Below are 16,542 nucleotides of genomic sequence, written 5' to 3'. Positions count from 1 at the left end.
ATAATAACGTAGGATAATTCGTTCGATATGGTCGTTAATACTAAGATTATATGAAGCCCTTATAAGAAATTTAAATAAATAAATAAATAAATAAAATAAATAAGAAAAAGAGAAAAAAAAGAAGAAGAAGAAGAAGAAGAAGAAAAAAAAAGAAAATATTTTTTCATAATTCGTTCGAAATCATTCGTCTATTGTCGATCATCGTCACGTTACGAGGAGAATAATAATATTTATATTATCTGGAACAATATATCTCGATACACATACATAAACGCGTTACACACGCACATACGCGCGCGTTTGTACATATTCTCATATTCTGCTTACAATTAGACATCATAAAATAAAAACTCTTTTCGATTATTCATCTTCGTAGGAAGAAGAAAGTTATAATGCTAATTCAGCGTATCAAGGGGAAACATTAACATACCTATATACACATATTCCGTATCAATGCCTTCAGGATATGCAGTCGCAATGAAATTCTAATCGATTTGGAGTATACAACTTATCTAGCCAAGACGGAGACGCGCGAGCTCTTGTTACCGTCTTGCTCGCCGATATTTTGCAAACAAAATCGACACGCGCCGCTGGCAGTTAACTATATCCCGCAAAACGAGTAATTCGAGTCGGCTTCGTTCTTTAAACGAAGTTCGTTCGTTATCGCGAACAACGAGCGATTTCCTGGAGAACGGGAAGAGAAAGAAATGGAAATGACTTACAACATCGATATAGGGTAAGTACTTATATATACCTACCTACGTAAGTTAAACGTATAGCATAAAGTTAATGAAAAAAGAAAAAAGAAAAAAAAAAAGAAAGACCACGACAGGGTGAAGAAAAGAAGAAAAAAAAAAAAAAGAAACTTCGCGTAACCAATCATGTCGTATTTATTCGTCCGAAATAAAAATTCAATCCAGAAAATTCACATCGGCGAGCAATCGATTAGAAAATTATATCTTTCGAAAAATACTAGAAACGTGTACATCATTTATTTCCAATTATCAAGCCATTTTCGTGACATAATTAATTTCTATACGAATTAAAAGGATTACGTAAAACGTAACGCCATATCAACGCTCTACATATCTTTAAGCAAATACATTTATTTATATAATAATAATAATAATAATAATTTTTTCAAAATCTTGAATAAGTAAAATAAGTATCATTGTGGACAGTTGCTATGTAAAGGAAAAGATACATTAACGATTGTAAAATTTCTACATTTTCCGATACATGGTATTTTCTTGAACTTATAAAAAAGAAAAAGAAAGTAATTAATTAACAGAAAAATTCTCTCTCTCTCTCTCTCTCTCTCTCAATATTTTTCTCTTTCAAGTGTCCAACAAATTTGCATAATACAACGAAGTACCTTATGTTAATCATTTTTCACGAACAATTTCGCGAAAGGTTTAATTAACGGCTGTTAAATTTCATCTTTTTACGTCGGAGTATTCGATTCTTTTTTAAACTTACGACGGAAAAAAGGAGAGAGAGAGAGAGAGAGAGAGAGAGAGAGAGAGAGAGAGAGAGAGAGAAAGAGAGAGAAATAAAAAGAAATTAATTAACAGAATAATTCTCTCTCGAGTTCTAAACGAAATAGATGGAAATAAGGAAATGTGAAAAGAAAATTGCGATTGGTCTTAAGCCGAAAGGAATAGGAAAAGAATGAAGGAGGAGGAGAAGGAGGAGGAGGAAGAGGAGATAATGTTGATATCTTCGGAGATGAAAGGACGCGTTTCGTTGGTAGCGCCAAGAGACCTTCTATCCCAGAAAGTGCCTTCTGCCACGGACACGGAGGGTTCGAAGTTGGGTGAGGGTAAGAAGCATACAAGGGGGGAATGCCAAGAAGAGCCGGGAGCAATCGAGTCAGTTCGCGTAGGGACTCGAAGCCGCGCGCCCGCATTTTCTTTCTCACTCTGTCTGTTTGTATCTCTCTATTTCTCTCTTTCTCTCTCTCTCTCTCCTTTTCTTTTCTCTCTCTCTCTCTCTCTCTCTCTCTCTCTCTCTGTCTGTCTCTCTCATATACACAAGCAGACGCACGCATACCCTCTCCTTAAGTCATCCTTCCTCAATTTTTACTTTGGTTTTGGTTTTATTTTTTGTTTCTTTTTTTTTTTTGTTTGTTTTTTTTTTTTTTTTTTTTTTTTTTTTCCTTTTATTTTCATCGTTTCCTTCATACACGTACATAAGTAAGTAAATAAATAAATAAGTAAATAAGTAAGTACGTATAACTTTATTATATACGATATATACAAGGACAGAAAGTTATTGTCATAAATAAAACGTGTTCCATTAGAATATCATTCTCACGAAAGATTTCGAAATTGACGCAAGCCTATCCACCGATGAGATTGACAATTTTTAAGGATAAGAAGAAATCGTGCAATGATGTCGTACGATTGCCCCCATCCGGTTTCAAGGACTTATCGATACAAAAAGGTAAGAAATAAGTGCGTATTTTTGCTTTCTTTCTTATTTCTTTTTTTCCCCCCTTTTCTTTTCTTTTCATTCGTTTAAATTTTCATTCCCTTTGGCGAATAAGACGACGGAATATAATACTTTTTGTTTTTAATTGAGAAAATTTGCAATGGCTTTGTATGAAACGAAACGAAACGAAAATGTAACGCTTTAAATGCTTACGTTCATTGAATTAAATTGATCGATCGAAAATGAAATCGATCGATCGATCGATCGAAAATGTAAGAATATGTATCAAGGATATTTTATTGATTATTTATTTCTTGGAAATAAGGATTAAGAATGAAGAGATCGTTCGAAGAAAGAAATCTAATCGGACGTGTAGAAAATCGGTCGTTATGTGCGATAGGACACGTCGCTCGCTCGTGACTACTCGTACGCGCTCAACTCTGAAAGAGAAAAATGAAAGAGGATAGTGTAAATGATGAATGAAACACGCGTCGAACGATGCGTTTATCGTTATACACGGTGTTCAATAGAAACTATCTATAGAAAAACGTATTTGAAATGACGAAACGAATTATCACTCGTATGTTTCTCTCTGTATGATTAGAAAAAAAAAGAAAAAAGAGAATAGAAAGAAAAAGAAAAAAAAGAAAAATAAAATAAATAAATAAATAATTAAATAAATAAAAAAAATAAATATAAATATCTCTCTATTCTTTGCAGATAACGAAACCGCTCTTAGAACGAAAGAGACGAGCACGTATCAATCGATGTCTCGACGAATTGAAGGATCTCATGGTGGACGCATTCGAAGTGAGTACGATTGTTTATTATATATAAAACGTTTATTATATATAAAAAGAAAAAAAAAATATATATATATAAAATAATCTATCATCGCGTGAGAATCAAAGTTGTATTATTAGTTAAGTTAAAAGGATATAGATATATAGCGAAAAAAAACGAAAGCCCTGTAAAGACGTTCAAATTTATACAGATATTCTTTAGAAACTCGATCGATTTCTCTATTAGTCACAGTCGAAAAACGATATATCGAGTGTCGATTAAATGTCGTTATCTTCGTTCATGCATGACAGATCGATTAGAAAACTAATTCTAATCGGGAAGATATAATAATTTAGTAGAAGATATAACAATATATTAAATATATATTTTATTATTCTTTTTTTCTCTTCTCTTTTATTTTATAGAAATTATTATTTATTTATCTATATTATTATTATTATTAGACCTGTATATATATATATATATAAAAATTATTATTTATTTTTCTAAAATTATTTATCTATTCTTTCTAAAATAATAAAACGCGTTAAATGGGCACATCCAATCGATATACGTAATTCGATAAAATAGTTTGGTCCAGATAGCACGTGTTCTTTATTTTTTTCTTTTTTTTTTTTACGAAAAGAAAGGCGCGCTGTTTTTTCTTTTCTTTTTTTTTTGTATTTTTTTTTTTTTTTTCTTTTCTTTTTTAAACCTCGCACGACTCTATTTACGATCTCCGTTCTGCAATTTTACGGATCGCGCGCTCGCGGCAGGAAACGCATTCTCCGGCCGCAACTACGCGTGGCAAAACTATTTTCCTCCTCTTAAATATATTCCAAGCATCGTGGGAACTCGCTGAAATGTCAACGGCATTACCGACACGGCAACTTTATTAATTATTCGAATAAATTTATACCGATTACTTCGTACCTGACATGTTTCTGACTATTTTTATTCCATTTTTTTCTTTCTTCTTGTTTCTTCTTTTTCTTTTTCTCTCTTTCCTTCTTTCTTCCTTTCCTTCTTTCTTTCTTTTTTCCTTTCTATGCATACCTATATTCAAACTTATGCAATTCCAATCGCCAACGCGTATTTCGACAGATTATTCGTCGAATTATTTCGCATAATTAACAGTTAGACGACTAACCGTAAAGTCAAGTATTTTAATAGCATTGATAACGAGCAAAAATCGTTCTATCGATTAGGTCGAAAAATTTCATTGAAAGAAAGTAGGAAATAATTTTTCATCGACGTTATCTCAATTATTTCTTTTTTCCTTCTTCTTCTTTTTTTTTCTTTTCTTTTTTTTCTTTTTTTTTTTTTCGTAACTATAATAAACAGTACATAGACATTGGAAAGATAATAAAATTCGAAGAAACGAAGCCTATCGCGTTTCGCTTTGAACGGAAGAACGAAAAACTCTACGTCGACTTTGGATTTAAATTCGTCTCGGTAATCGAACCGATCTTTTGCTCGTCGTTCTATAAACCAACAAAAGGACGGACCGTGTCCGTCGGGAAAAGAAAAGGATTTCTTTCGTGGCTCGGTCATGCACGATTCTTGATCGGAAAAGGGATCGATCCTCGACAGCGATCGCTCGCTATCGAAGAGTTAGCTCGTGCGAGCGAATCGAATCGAGGAAGAACGAAAGGAGTAACGCGCGCTCAGACGACGATCCTTAGATATTTATTTTTTTATCTATATTTTTTTTATATATATTTTTTATATTATAGATATTTATTTATATATATATATATATATATGTATAAAAGAAAAAAAAAAATAAATGGAATGAGTACAAAGATGACGCTGCAAATTGTTATATATATCGTTAATACGTGATACATGAGATTCATTTATTAAAACTTATTTGTAACTTAAACACTTAAAATTAATCATATTGAACGTTAATCAACGTTATCTAATTTCCCTATATTCGTTTGTTAATATCGTTGATTTTAAAAAAGGTGGAGAAGAAAAAGGAAAGAAAAAAGAGAAAAGAAAAAGCAAGAAAAAATGAAAACATTTGAATATATTTCTTCTAGACGGAAGGTGAAAATATCAGTAAATTAGAAAAGGCGGACATTCTCGAATTGACGGTACGTCATTTGCAAAGATTACAAGCTTCTCGTTCCGCCGGTTTGTCTGGTTTCTCAACTACGACAATATCAACAATACCAATACCACCGACGGCAGCAACATCGACGACAATAAAGATGACGACGATGGTTAATGACGAAGCTGCCGCTGAAAGTCGATGGCAATCGGGCTTTGGACATTGCGCCACCGAAGCGTGTAGATTCTTGGCGACACTTCCTGGCAAAGCGGCGGAGAATTTGGCCAGGCATTTGGCCGTTGGTCTTCAAAATAATTCCAAGATTAATTCATTGAATGTGAGTTGTTTATTAATTTTTTACGTACGATCGTATAACTTGTTTCCTGGATATAAAAGGACAAAAAGAAAGAAAGAAAGAAAGAAAAAAGAGAAGAAAACAAAAAACAGAAAAAGAAAATAACAAAGTTTTCTCTTTCGATTTTCTTTTTCTTATTTTTCTTTTTTCTTTTTTTTTTTGTTATGTTTTAGATCAATCCTAATACCTCGACGACACTGATCGATCTGGATCCTGGCACTTTGATCGATCCTTGTTTGATCAATTCAATTCCTTCAACGGACACTAATAACATAATTGTACCGAATATCGCAATATCTTCTAACAAAACGAGTCCTCGTGTAGATGTGAAAAAGGGAACATTTGAAAATACGTCAACGGTAATAGAAACAATGACGGGGTCATCAGAAAATAATGTAAGATTTAACGACGACGATCGAACAAAATTGACATTTGACATTAAAGAAATTCGACGAAATTCTATGGCCAAACATAAAATTACGAATCATCAAAGAATTAACACGGAGGACGATGAGGTAATCGATGTCGAACGTGTGGACGATGGTGATCCTATGTGGAGACCATGGTAGCGAGAAATCTTTTTAATTTCAATCCTATTATACAGTGTGTGTGTGTGTGTGTGTGTGTGTGTATGAGAGAGAGAGAGAGAGAGAGAAAACAACGAAAAACACAATCTTTTTTATATTTCCAAGTTAAATCTATTAACAGCTGATCGAGACATTAAAGAAGAATTATTTTTTTGCGAGATAAGATTATTCAGAGAATCTTCGTTGATTTATATAATATTATTTATCTACGGTTAATGAATCGAATTAGTTATGTTATTTGTAAACAAGAAATCATTCGATATAAAATAGATTTATATAAATAGGATTATAGTATATTGCACATTATTTTGGTACATGGCTTTAATTCCATAGTTATATAATACTTTATTATACTTTTCATTTTAATAATTCGCTATATCTTTAATTTTTACGATACAATTTAAATTAATCGTACTTCGTATGTCAATGAAAAATTACAAAATATTATCTCTAATTATTTGTAAAACGATATTATATAATGATAATTCAATGATAAATTATATTTTGATTATTCGTATAGAATAGATTTGAACGTTTCATCGTAGCATCGAATTAATAATTTATTTGAGAGATATATCGTCGTACACTTTTTTAGATCGAACATCTTTTTTTTTTGTTTTCCATTTTTTTTTTTCTCTCTTTTTCTTCATTTTATTTTTCTTTCTGAAAATAAAGCCTATCGTTTGCGCGACAAAACATATCACTCGGTATAGATATTTATTACGAGTTTTCATATAAATATTAATGCATTATGTGTGATTAATCTGTGATAGCAGAAAGAAAATACAATTATACGTAACTTTATTTTATACTATTATTACATTTCTCGATATTTTAATAAATATATTTTATGCTTTCACGACGTATCATTATTCTTACTTTAAGCCATTTCTTATTTAGGCCAGTAATGAATGCAGATGCATAATCCTTTATAGTTTTTGGCGAACAAAGTTTATTTTTAAAAAGGATAATTCGAAAGTGTAAACAAACATTTTCTATGCTTGATTTTAGAATTATAGATTTTATATTACATTTAAGAATTAAGGGACTATTGTAATTTTGTACTATTAACGTTTATTATAGAATACTTGGGATTAGGGATTAGGATTTTTGACGAAGTAAAAAAGAACCTTTATGCCGAAAAGGCCCTCAACTAATAGGCTATTAAGTCATTTTCGAAGATTCACTAAAACCTTTTGGAGTTTTAGTTATATTTCAACTTGTAACTTTTATAATGATGGATGTAAGAATAAATTAGAACAACTTAGACAACTTAACATTCCGTCTCATAGATACATAATAATTTTCATATTTTATGCAAGTCGGCTCATAAATTTCTAACTATTATTTTTTTTTTTTCTAAACCTCAATAAAATTCATAATTTCAATCCTATAGAATAAATTTCTAAAACGAGCGCACAAAAAAGTATATATTATATATAGTCATTTTCAAAATAATCTTTCAGCCATTAACAGGTAATATAAAACTATAAAGAATTGTTTACATTTAATTTTCTTTAATCACTTTTTTCCAAATATGATTATTGATTTCGAGTAAAGTCATAATTACATAAGCTTATACACCGATGCACAATGGGCGCATGGTGAGGACAGTGTTTCCCTATTGCACATGTAGTTCATTTTTTGTCCATATCCGTCGCTGTAGTTACATACGCTACGAACGAAAGTTGGTAAATAATTTTAATCGAATGATAAATAAAACTAATGTTTTATCGACGGATGTTAGAAAGAAAATTTTTATAACCTGATGTCGGTACATACGAATTAACTGTAAATTGTGATGTGATCCGTCGGTAAAACAGAAGCAAAACGTAATAGAACGTTTTATTCATATAATACGCATGTGCAGAAGTCACGTGGTCCGATTTAGAAGCTGCTTGAAGCGGCTGCTTGAGTCTTCTGGCACAGGATTGGCGATAACGTCTTCTTCTTATAAACAAATAACATTTTTGAAGTTTTACAATAAAAAAAAAATTAATATTCATTAGTGGATAGAATTAGTGTTAAGTTCTCGTTTTTTTTTAGGTAACAACGATATATATATTACATTACCTTCAGGAATTTTAATGAAAATATTGTGCCTCTTAAGGAACAGAATATTACCAAATCTGTCGAAACAAATTATTAACCTTTGTCAACAATTATAATTTATTTTATTTTATATTTAATTATATTATATTATATATACAACATATAACATAATTAATTGTGAAATACTTGTTTGGTTATCGTATTCAAATGTCTTTTGAAAGTTGAAATTTTTTTTTTAGGTTATACATATACATATATATATATATATATACATATATATATATATATATATGTATATATATATATATATAAAAGATTAAGGCACATTTATCATCAAATCAGTGACGAGTTTTTTTACTTTACATTCACAATTATTGATTTTTATGATATACCTTAATCCTCGGTACTCAAAAGCTGATTAAAGGTAATTTATCTTGACACTTTGACAATATCATTAAGTGAATATTGTAGATTGTTATTATTTAAAAATGGAAATATGTAGCTCCGATGCCTAGTGTCAAAGATGAATCAGAGCCAGAAGGAGAAGAAATGTCTCATGATAGCAACGATAGTAATCAAAGCTCTGCGTCTTGTGATAGTAGTGCAGAACATAGTGATAGCGATGATTCTTCAGAGATGGATGAAGATGAATGTGAAAGAAGACGAAACGAGTGTATGGAGAATTTAGTTGATTTAGAAAGACAATTTACGTTACTTAAAGAACAGTAAGCATAAATGATAAATCAAAGTAAACTATAATATTTGATATAGTAAAAGAAAATATTTTACAATTATGTTTTCATATATGATGATGAATATTAATTATAATATTTTTAATTCCTATAGATTGTATCGCGAAAGAATAACGCAAGTTGATACCAAACTAGGAGAAGTAAGAGTTGGTAAATCGGAAGAATATTTAATACCTTTGGAACGTTTAAAAGAAAATATGAAGACCAAAACTGAAGTAGCTGGAATATTGAAACAATACAGATTACAGAATATACAAAATAAATTTTTAGCTGAAGAACAGGCAGCTTTACAAAATTTTGAGAGTGAAAAAGAATTGATTTGGGACTGTATACATAATGATCTTCAAGAGAAAATTCGTAGATTGGAAGAGGATAGAAATAATGTTGATATTCATGCAGATTTATGGTTAAATTCAACCGGTAGAAGACGTAGAAATCATACAGAGAGAAGGAGAGCAGTTTCTGTAGCAGGACCGTATATCGTTTATATGCTTAATGATGCTGATATTTTAGAAGATTGGGCCTTGATAAAAAAGAGTCTGAGTAGTCGAAAAACTGAAATAATTTAAGACACAAAGGTTATAAATTTAACATGTCAATATGTGGACATACATGAATGTGTAGTGTCATATCACAAAATTAACAAATCTTTTTCTTTTAAAGTTAACTGTGGCAACAGTCACTTCTCATGCACTTCATCATTTTGAGTTTCCACATTTATGATACTGTGCCTTTAAGTGCAATGAACTAAACGAGCATTAAGAACTCCTTTGCATTGTGAAAAACTGTTATGCACAATGAGTGGTTAAGGTGTAAATCTAATATAAAAATCTTTAAACTGTAATAATGCTTATGCTTTTCGAAAAGAAGCATACGAATTCAAAGGATTTTACCAATATCGCGTCTAAATTTTATATTGTAAAATAATAAAGACATTTAAACTAATTAATTATAACGATAACAGTAAACAAATTTTAAATAACAACATAAATAATGTAAATAAATCACGTTCTTTCATTGATTAATAATAAATTTAACTTCATAGAAGATAACGTACAAAGATTAAATATATAATTTCTTTTTTTTTTTTTTTTTTTTTCTTTTTTTTTCTTTTTTTTTTTTCATATACATACTAACAGTTTTATTCTCTATAATGATACTATAATATTCTACATGGTATTGAAGACAGCTTGTATCATTTTATATACAAATACTTCATATTTTGCAATAAAAGTTAATTGCATAAATATTGCATTCTGATATTTTATAACATCAGTCAACTTTGGAAAAGTGTTCCTAGAATCTAAATTTAATTCCTTGCTGTATTACTAGATGACGCCAGATTTCATTTGAAACATATCTAACCATATCTACCTTATCCAACTTGCGTTGAAATGGTGCGAGCAACGTGGACTTGAATTAAAAAAAAAAATCAATGTTTCTTTGTGTGTAAATTTAGTATTACAAGAAAAAAAAGGTACATAAAATATATTTATATATAAATAACTTTTATTGTATTAACGTTAAGCTGTGTAAACAGAAAAATCTGACTTTATTTCGATATCTAGATTGGTGTATGAATTTATTTAAGGTTATGATCGTAATAACCTTTCGATCAAAAAGAAATTGTCATTAGCATAGATATTAGATATATATATATATATAAGTAATTAAAAATTGTGAAATAATGTATATTAATTTGAGTCTTAATTATTACAGATGGTTTCGAAGACTGAGCAAATATCTGCATTTGCTGCATATGCAATGAAACGTAAAAATGCAGATCCATCGTTGCAGTCACAAAAATTACAAAAGAAGACACACTCAAATGTGAAAGAAAAAAATTTGGTTCGAATTGCCAATAAACAAAAAGAAATGTTATCATTGCCTAACCATGGGACTATTAATAAAAATCATAAAAAATCTTCTTCATCAAAAACTCATAGTCCTACAATTAAAAAGAATATTAATACCAATGAATCGAATAGTTTGATAATATCAAAATATAAAAAGTCTAAGTGTAATAAAAATAAGAAAAAGAAGAAGAAAAAGTTATTATCAGCCAATGATTTCTTTAGCAATGACACGACAATGACCAATTTGGAAAATTCTTCTTCTGTTTCGGACAGTATTAATTTACAAATGAATCAATTGAGAGAGGAAGAATCGAAGATAAATAAAAAGGAAAAGAAAGTGAAGAGAAAGAAAAAATTGCCACCGACAAAAAATAATAGCAGTATTAATTATGATGTGGTACATGATAATTTTTTAAAAGATCCCGTAATAAAAAGTAAATTGTTGTTTGAATGGTTGATACACCCTTTAAAAATTGATAATTTTTTTGAGTAAGTATTAGGGAAACAAAAAAAATTGTTCAATAATATTTATAGATTTATACGTATAGAACGTATTTAAAGAATTATTTATTTCAGGTCGAATTGGGAAAAAACTCCTGTGCATATAAAGAGAAATAATTGTAATTATTACAAGGTTCTCATGTCAACACCAATACTTGATAAAATATTAAGAGAACATTATATATTATTTACAAAGAATATCGATATTACATCATACTTCAATGGTACAAGAGAAACTCATAATCCTTCTGGTCGTGCTGTTCCTACTGTTGTTTGGGATTATTATTTAAATGGTTGTTCGGTAAGAATGTTAAATCCTCAAACCTTTTTACCTAGGCTCCATACATTAAATGGTAAGAAAAAAAAAAATTTGATTAATTTAATTGTCAGACATAAATGCTATTTTATATACATATATGAATGAATATAAATGAACTTTATACAGCGACTCTTCAAGAATATTTTGGATGTTTTGTTGGTGCAAATTCTTATTTGACACCACCTGATAGCCAAGGTTTTGCGCCGCACTATGATGACATAGAAGCTTTCATATTGCAAATTGAAGGAAAGAAAAGATGGAGGCTATATAAATCATCAAAAATAAGCGACTATTTGCCGAGATACTCGTCGAAAGATTTTGATCAGTCAGAACTAGGAAAGCCTATTTTAGATACGGTAGTAGAAGCGGGAGATCTTTTGTATCTTCCACGTGGAACGATACATCAAGGAGAAACGATTGATAACAGTCATAGTTTGCACGTTACTTTGAGTGTTTATCAAAAAAATAGTTGGGGTGATTTCTTAGAAAAATTGCTTCCAGATGCACTGGAAAAAGCAATTGCGAATGATAGTCATTTTCGTGAAGGATTGCCTCTTGATTATTTAAAATATCTTGGTTTTGTACATTCTAAAAATAAATCTAATTATAGAAAGTCCTTCAGAGAAAATATCAAATATTTACTTAATCGTATTGTAGAACATATCGATATAGACAAAGCAGCTGACGAAATGGCAATAAATCATATTCATGATTTCTTGCCACCTGTCCTTGTAGATTATGAACGACAATGTTCTATAGCCCAAGATGGAGAAAGAATGACAAAGGAAGGAATCGTAGAAAATCGAGTGGAAATTGAGCCCGATACGAAAATACGATTATTAAGATCTCATTGTATAAGGTAATATGAATTCTAATTAATCTTTAATGCTAATTAATATTCTATTACACGCTCGTTGATATATCTTTTATTTTATGCGATTAGATTGGTACAAGAATCAGACACATATAGGATATATTATTCTTGTGAAAATTCCAAGGAATATCACGAATACGAACCACAATTTTTAGAAGTTGGAGAAGAATTTGTGCCCGCTATAAAAGAAATAATATATCGTTTTCCCAAATTTATAAGAGTTGAAGAATTACCAATTACTGGGGAAGATAATAAAGTAAGTTTAAAAAAAGGAAAAAAAAATAATTTATATCATATTACATATAATATAATAATTCATAATAATATTTGTAACACGCAGATTCAAATAGTAAGAGATCTTTGGGAGAAAGGTATTTTAATAACGAAAGATCCCTTATACATATTGGAATGAGCATACAAGTAATAAGTAAATCATTTTATGTGGAGAATCTCGATTTTGTTCTTCTTTCCTTTTTTTTTTTTTTTTTTTTTTTTTTTTTATTAACGTTTATCTTACAATTAGACGTCAATCCCATGTTTTATCCTTTATTTTTATCATCGAGAACGATCAAAGTCATATATAAAAATTATACATTTAAATATTTAATTATGCAACTGGCACAGTTATAAATACAAAAATTGTCTAACTAAAAATATTTTAATATTATCTACGGAATATAATATTTCTGATGATAGTGTTTAAAGTCATATTCAATGTTATAAAAGAGATACGTGTGAATCGTCGATTTTAAAGAATATTTATATTTACGAATGAGCATGGTCGTCCTTTTATTTTTTAATATTATTTCTACCAATTCTTTTTGCTTGCGTAATATGATCCTTTCGCCTTCCCAAAACAAATTCAACGTATCCTAAATAACCATCATTATCCAAATCATCTTCTTCCAATACTCTGTCTATAAAACCTTATAATATAAAAAATATAATTTTATAGAGTTAAGAATAATCATTGTAAAAATCGTGATCTAAATCTATCCTTTTTTTTTTTTTCTTTTACCTACGATCCGTGGCAATTCGTCTTCTTGTATTTGTGGCTCATCATCCACAAAACTTCTACCATCTTCATCGACCACATTATGTTCGTGAAATGTATGTTGAATGGCATGAAGAATTTCAAGGCCATCTAATTTTGTATTATTATCGATATCGTGCACTCTACAATTAAAATATACTAATCTAAGTTCTCTACGAATTGTATAACGATACTTCATTCGAAATAATCCGAAAAATCATACTTGAAGTAATGGAATTCAATCTCCTGTTCGCTCATTTTCGAAAAATCAAGCTGGGACGCTATCGGTCCCATGTCTTCCTTCAAGTGACTAAAAACGATAAAACTTTTAAACATGTTTCGTGAAAGATAAAAGATATCATTCGTATTATTATAACAAATATTTATGAAAAACTAACGTGGCATCGTGAAGCAATTCGGTATCTTGCGTCAATTTAACACCTTTATGAGGCGAGTAATGATGATGAGAAACGGAGCTTCTTGGATGATGTGGACCACGTAATCCAACCGCAGAAGCGATACATAGACCGAGGAAAAATGCTAACACCATTTGTCAGTCTGAAACACTTGAACGAAAGTGAAACATCAGCGGATCAAGAGAACCAGTAAAGTCATTCGTTAAAGAAACATCTAGAGATTCGCTTAAGCATCATTTTGATTAGATCAGCAGTTTGGATAGGTACGATCAATTTCTATCATCGTTTCTTTCCTAATGTTCATTGATCAGCAAAAGTTCATAAGAACCAAGGGGTGTAGGATCGACATTGGTCGACATTCCGATTACGTCCAGACGACAATAGGACCTGCTGGGTGGGTCACGTTCATCGGACATGTTGCCCTAGAAGCATCTACTATTCGTTCTTGAAGGGGTCGAATACCCCCTTGGCTAGCGACAGATGGACGGTAGAGGGGGTCCCGATAATTATTATGCGATTACCCACAAGCCCATTGATTTAGTTTGAACCCCCCCAGGGAATATGGTACTTGTACTCTGCTCTTATCATAAGTTACAATTAAACTTGATATTTTTTATTTCGACGAAATTTTATTCATATTGAAATAGAACGACAACCGATCGAAAGAAAAATATTATCTTAAGTCTATCATATTATTAGAATAACTTTAATGCAATAATCCTTGTAAATCATATTTTAGAATTGTCCCGAAATGTAAAATAAAAGAAATATTTACAAATGCATGCACGCTTTGTGAAGAAATCCTCGAATTCATTCGTTTCTCAAATTTCATGCCACCTTATCCGATAGAGCGTAAACCAAATGGGCGTAGGTGTTAAGAGAGACACACGAACGGGCACGAATCTAGGGTATTTAGGAATCAATTTTATAGAGAGCCGACGGTGGTCGAGCGAGAGTACATATGTTGAGGGGGTGCCCCAAGGGGTTTTTCGATGCAAGTGGACCCCCGTGGTTGTTCACTCCCTCTGAAGTACGAACGAAACACGTTCTTACTCCCAACAACCCTCGGCGTTCCAGCCAGCTACGTCGGCCGTACGGGTGTCGAAATCTATAAATAATTTATATCATTTGGTCCATTCATCGAGGCAGCCCATATGTACCTGTGTCGCCTTACAAGGGACCTGTACTAGAACTCGAAATCTTCCTTCCTAGCAAGCATTACAAGCTCGCTATATCTCTAAGCTGTGTCTGATTCGACATTAACAGTGTGTACCTACGAAACATTCGTCGGTATCTCTGCAAGTGTATTTTTTCATTTATCTCATAATCGAAATGTCAACAAGTTGATGTTATCAGAGATGACGGATAATCGTAAAACGAATTGAATTACTTGAAAGAATTAAGAAACCGATAGAGACAACACTTGAATTCAAACTTTAATCGACAGTGAATTTTTTGAACCGGGATATCACTTTCATATAAAGAAAATACATTTTTAAATGACCGGCTGCTATTCCTAACGCTCGAGAACCGTGACTATCGATGTTTTCTGTGAACTCGATCTTCGCATATGGAAGGGTGCCCACCCTCTTGCTTTTCCATCTCTCTTTCTCTCTCTCTCTCTCTCTCTCTCTCTCTCTCTCTCTCTCTCGTTAAGCTTGATATAACCTACAAAACGAAGCATCCTTCTCAACATCGCCGCCTACGCAAACGCAGAAAAGTCGGACACGGCGAATCAGCTTATCCAAAATTGTCAGAGAAATATCGAAGGATAAGAGTTTACTTTGATATTTACCTGAGACTATTAGTTAATACGACGAGATCGAGATCGCCTGACGCGATCCTTTGACAACAACTTCGATCCACTTTCCCTCGATCTTCTTCCTCTCGTTGACGATACCCTCTAGATTTCAGACTTCTCCTTTGCGATGCCGAAGAGCATGACACTTATCGACGTTTTTCCATGGAGTTTGCGCTCTCGACGAGTTGCTCCCAACTAACGCGCTCATTCTTTGACTTTCCTTCGCGAGATAATAACTCGCGAACAAGTTGGTTACGTCGACGATTTTTACAAATAATCTTTAACGAACACTTCGATGAGATTGATATTTGGATAATTCATATTATATAATAAATGCCAAACGTTTATGATCAAATCTTTGTTATAACATTATGTACGAGTTCTACATAAATAATAAAAAAGAAAAAGAAAAAAAAAAACACAACCAAAGTAATACTTTCATCAATCTTTCTGATCCGTCGTTAAGAAACACAAGACTTATACGAAGAATGTTCACGTTTCGATGAGCAGCAAGGAATTGAAGTCGAAGCTCTGATTATATTACTTAATTCCTATAATAAATAAAAGAGTAAAAAAAAAAAAAAAAAAAAAAAAAGAAAAAAAAAAGAAAAAAAACGAAAGCTGCAATTGAAAGGTCTCTGATTATTGCTAATAAATAATGCCGATCATTATTCCAATCATCGGTAATTCGTTGGACATTGTTCAATTTGTTTTTGCTTTG

The 16,542-nt window shown here is 31.2% G+C and overlaps 4 protein-coding genes across 9 annotated transcripts; 3 read left to right on the top strand and 1 right to left on the bottom strand.

The window, feature by feature from the left end:
- The first annotated feature begins 340 nt into the window (after nt 1–340).
- On the top strand, nt 341–7,076 carry LOC118448695 (uncharacterized). Of its 4 annotated transcripts, none has more exons than XM_035882236.2 (5): nt 341–736; nt 2,303–2,445; nt 3,154–3,243; nt 5,265–5,612; nt 5,804–7,076. In XM_035882236.2, the coding sequence occupies exons 2-5, from the start codon at nt 2,392–2,394 to the stop codon at nt 6,197–6,199; spliced, it is 888 nt and encodes a 295-aa protein (XP_035738129.2). In that variant the 5' UTR covers nt 341–736; nt 2,303–2,391; the 3' UTR covers nt 6,200–7,076. The 4 variants fall into 4 exon arrangements, with proteins under 4 accessions (XP_035738129.2, XP_035738184.2, XP_035738165.2 ...); XM_035882291.2 differs by lacking the exon at nt 341–736 and adding an exon at nt 1,884–1,928; XM_035882272.2 differs by lacking the exon at nt 341–736 and adding an exon at nt 2,164–2,195.
- A 1,040-nt stretch (nt 7,077–8,116) lies between these two features.
- Nucleotides 8,117–10,046, top strand: Brms1 (breast cancer metastasis-suppressor 1-like protein). Of its 2 annotated transcripts, XM_035879239.2 has the most exons (5): nt 8,117–8,263; nt 8,509–8,693; nt 8,772–8,994; nt 9,116–9,599; nt 9,685–10,046. In XM_035879239.2, the coding sequence occupies exons 3-4, from the start codon at nt 8,777–8,779 to the stop codon at nt 9,588–9,590; spliced, it is 693 nt and encodes a 230-aa protein (XP_035735132.1). In that variant the 5' UTR covers nt 8,117–8,263; nt 8,509–8,693; nt 8,772–8,776; the 3' UTR covers nt 9,591–9,599; nt 9,685–10,046. The 2 variants fall into 2 exon arrangements, with proteins under 2 accessions (XP_035735132.1, XP_085514765.1); XM_085658639.1 differs by having other exon boundaries at nt 9,116–10,046.
- Nucleotides 10,047–10,333: 287 nt separating this feature from the next.
- Nucleotides 10,334–13,197, top strand: NO66 (Bifunctional lysine-specific demethylase and histidyl-hydroxylase NO66). The gene is made up of 6 exons (XM_035879226.2): nt 10,334–10,498; nt 10,741–11,366; nt 11,454–11,731; nt 11,824–12,556; nt 12,641–12,827; nt 12,912–13,197. The coding sequence occupies exons 2-6, from the start codon at nt 10,741–10,743 to the stop codon at nt 12,981–12,983; spliced, it is 1,896 nt and encodes a 631-aa protein (XP_035735119.2). The 5' UTR covers nt 10,334–10,498; the 3' UTR covers nt 12,984–13,197.
- Nucleotides 13,198–13,210: 13 nt separating this feature from the next.
- LOC118447369 (multiple coagulation factor deficiency protein 2 homolog) lies at nt 13,211–15,970 on the bottom strand. Of its 2 annotated transcripts, XM_035879254.2 has the most exons (5): nt 15,816–15,970; nt 14,003–14,170; nt 13,828–13,914; nt 13,590–13,747; nt 13,211–13,497 (listed from the first exon to the last, which is right to left on the bottom strand). In XM_035879254.2, exons 2-5 carry the CDS (start codon nt 14,152–14,154, stop codon nt 13,361–13,363), a joined length of 534 nt encoding a protein of 177 aa, XP_035735147.1. In that variant the 5' UTR covers nt 14,155–14,170; nt 15,816–15,970; the 3' UTR covers nt 13,211–13,360. The 2 variants fall into 2 exon arrangements, with proteins under 2 accessions (XP_035735147.1, XP_085515015.1); XM_085658889.1 differs by lacking the exon at nt 15,816–15,970 and having other exon boundaries at nt 14,003–14,635.
- Nucleotides 15,971–16,542: the final 572 nt, after the last annotated feature.

This window comes from Vespa mandarinia, chromosome 8 (assembly GCF_050613455.1).
Source record: "Vespa mandarinia isolate Hongniang chromosome 8, ASM5061345v1, whole genome shotgun sequence".
Classification (NCBI taxonomy): domain Eukaryota; kingdom Metazoa; phylum Arthropoda; class Insecta; order Hymenoptera; family Vespidae; genus Vespa; species Vespa mandarinia.
The sequence above is the reverse complement of the archived record's forward strand: the minus strand, read 5'-3'. Positions and strand labels throughout refer to the sequence as shown.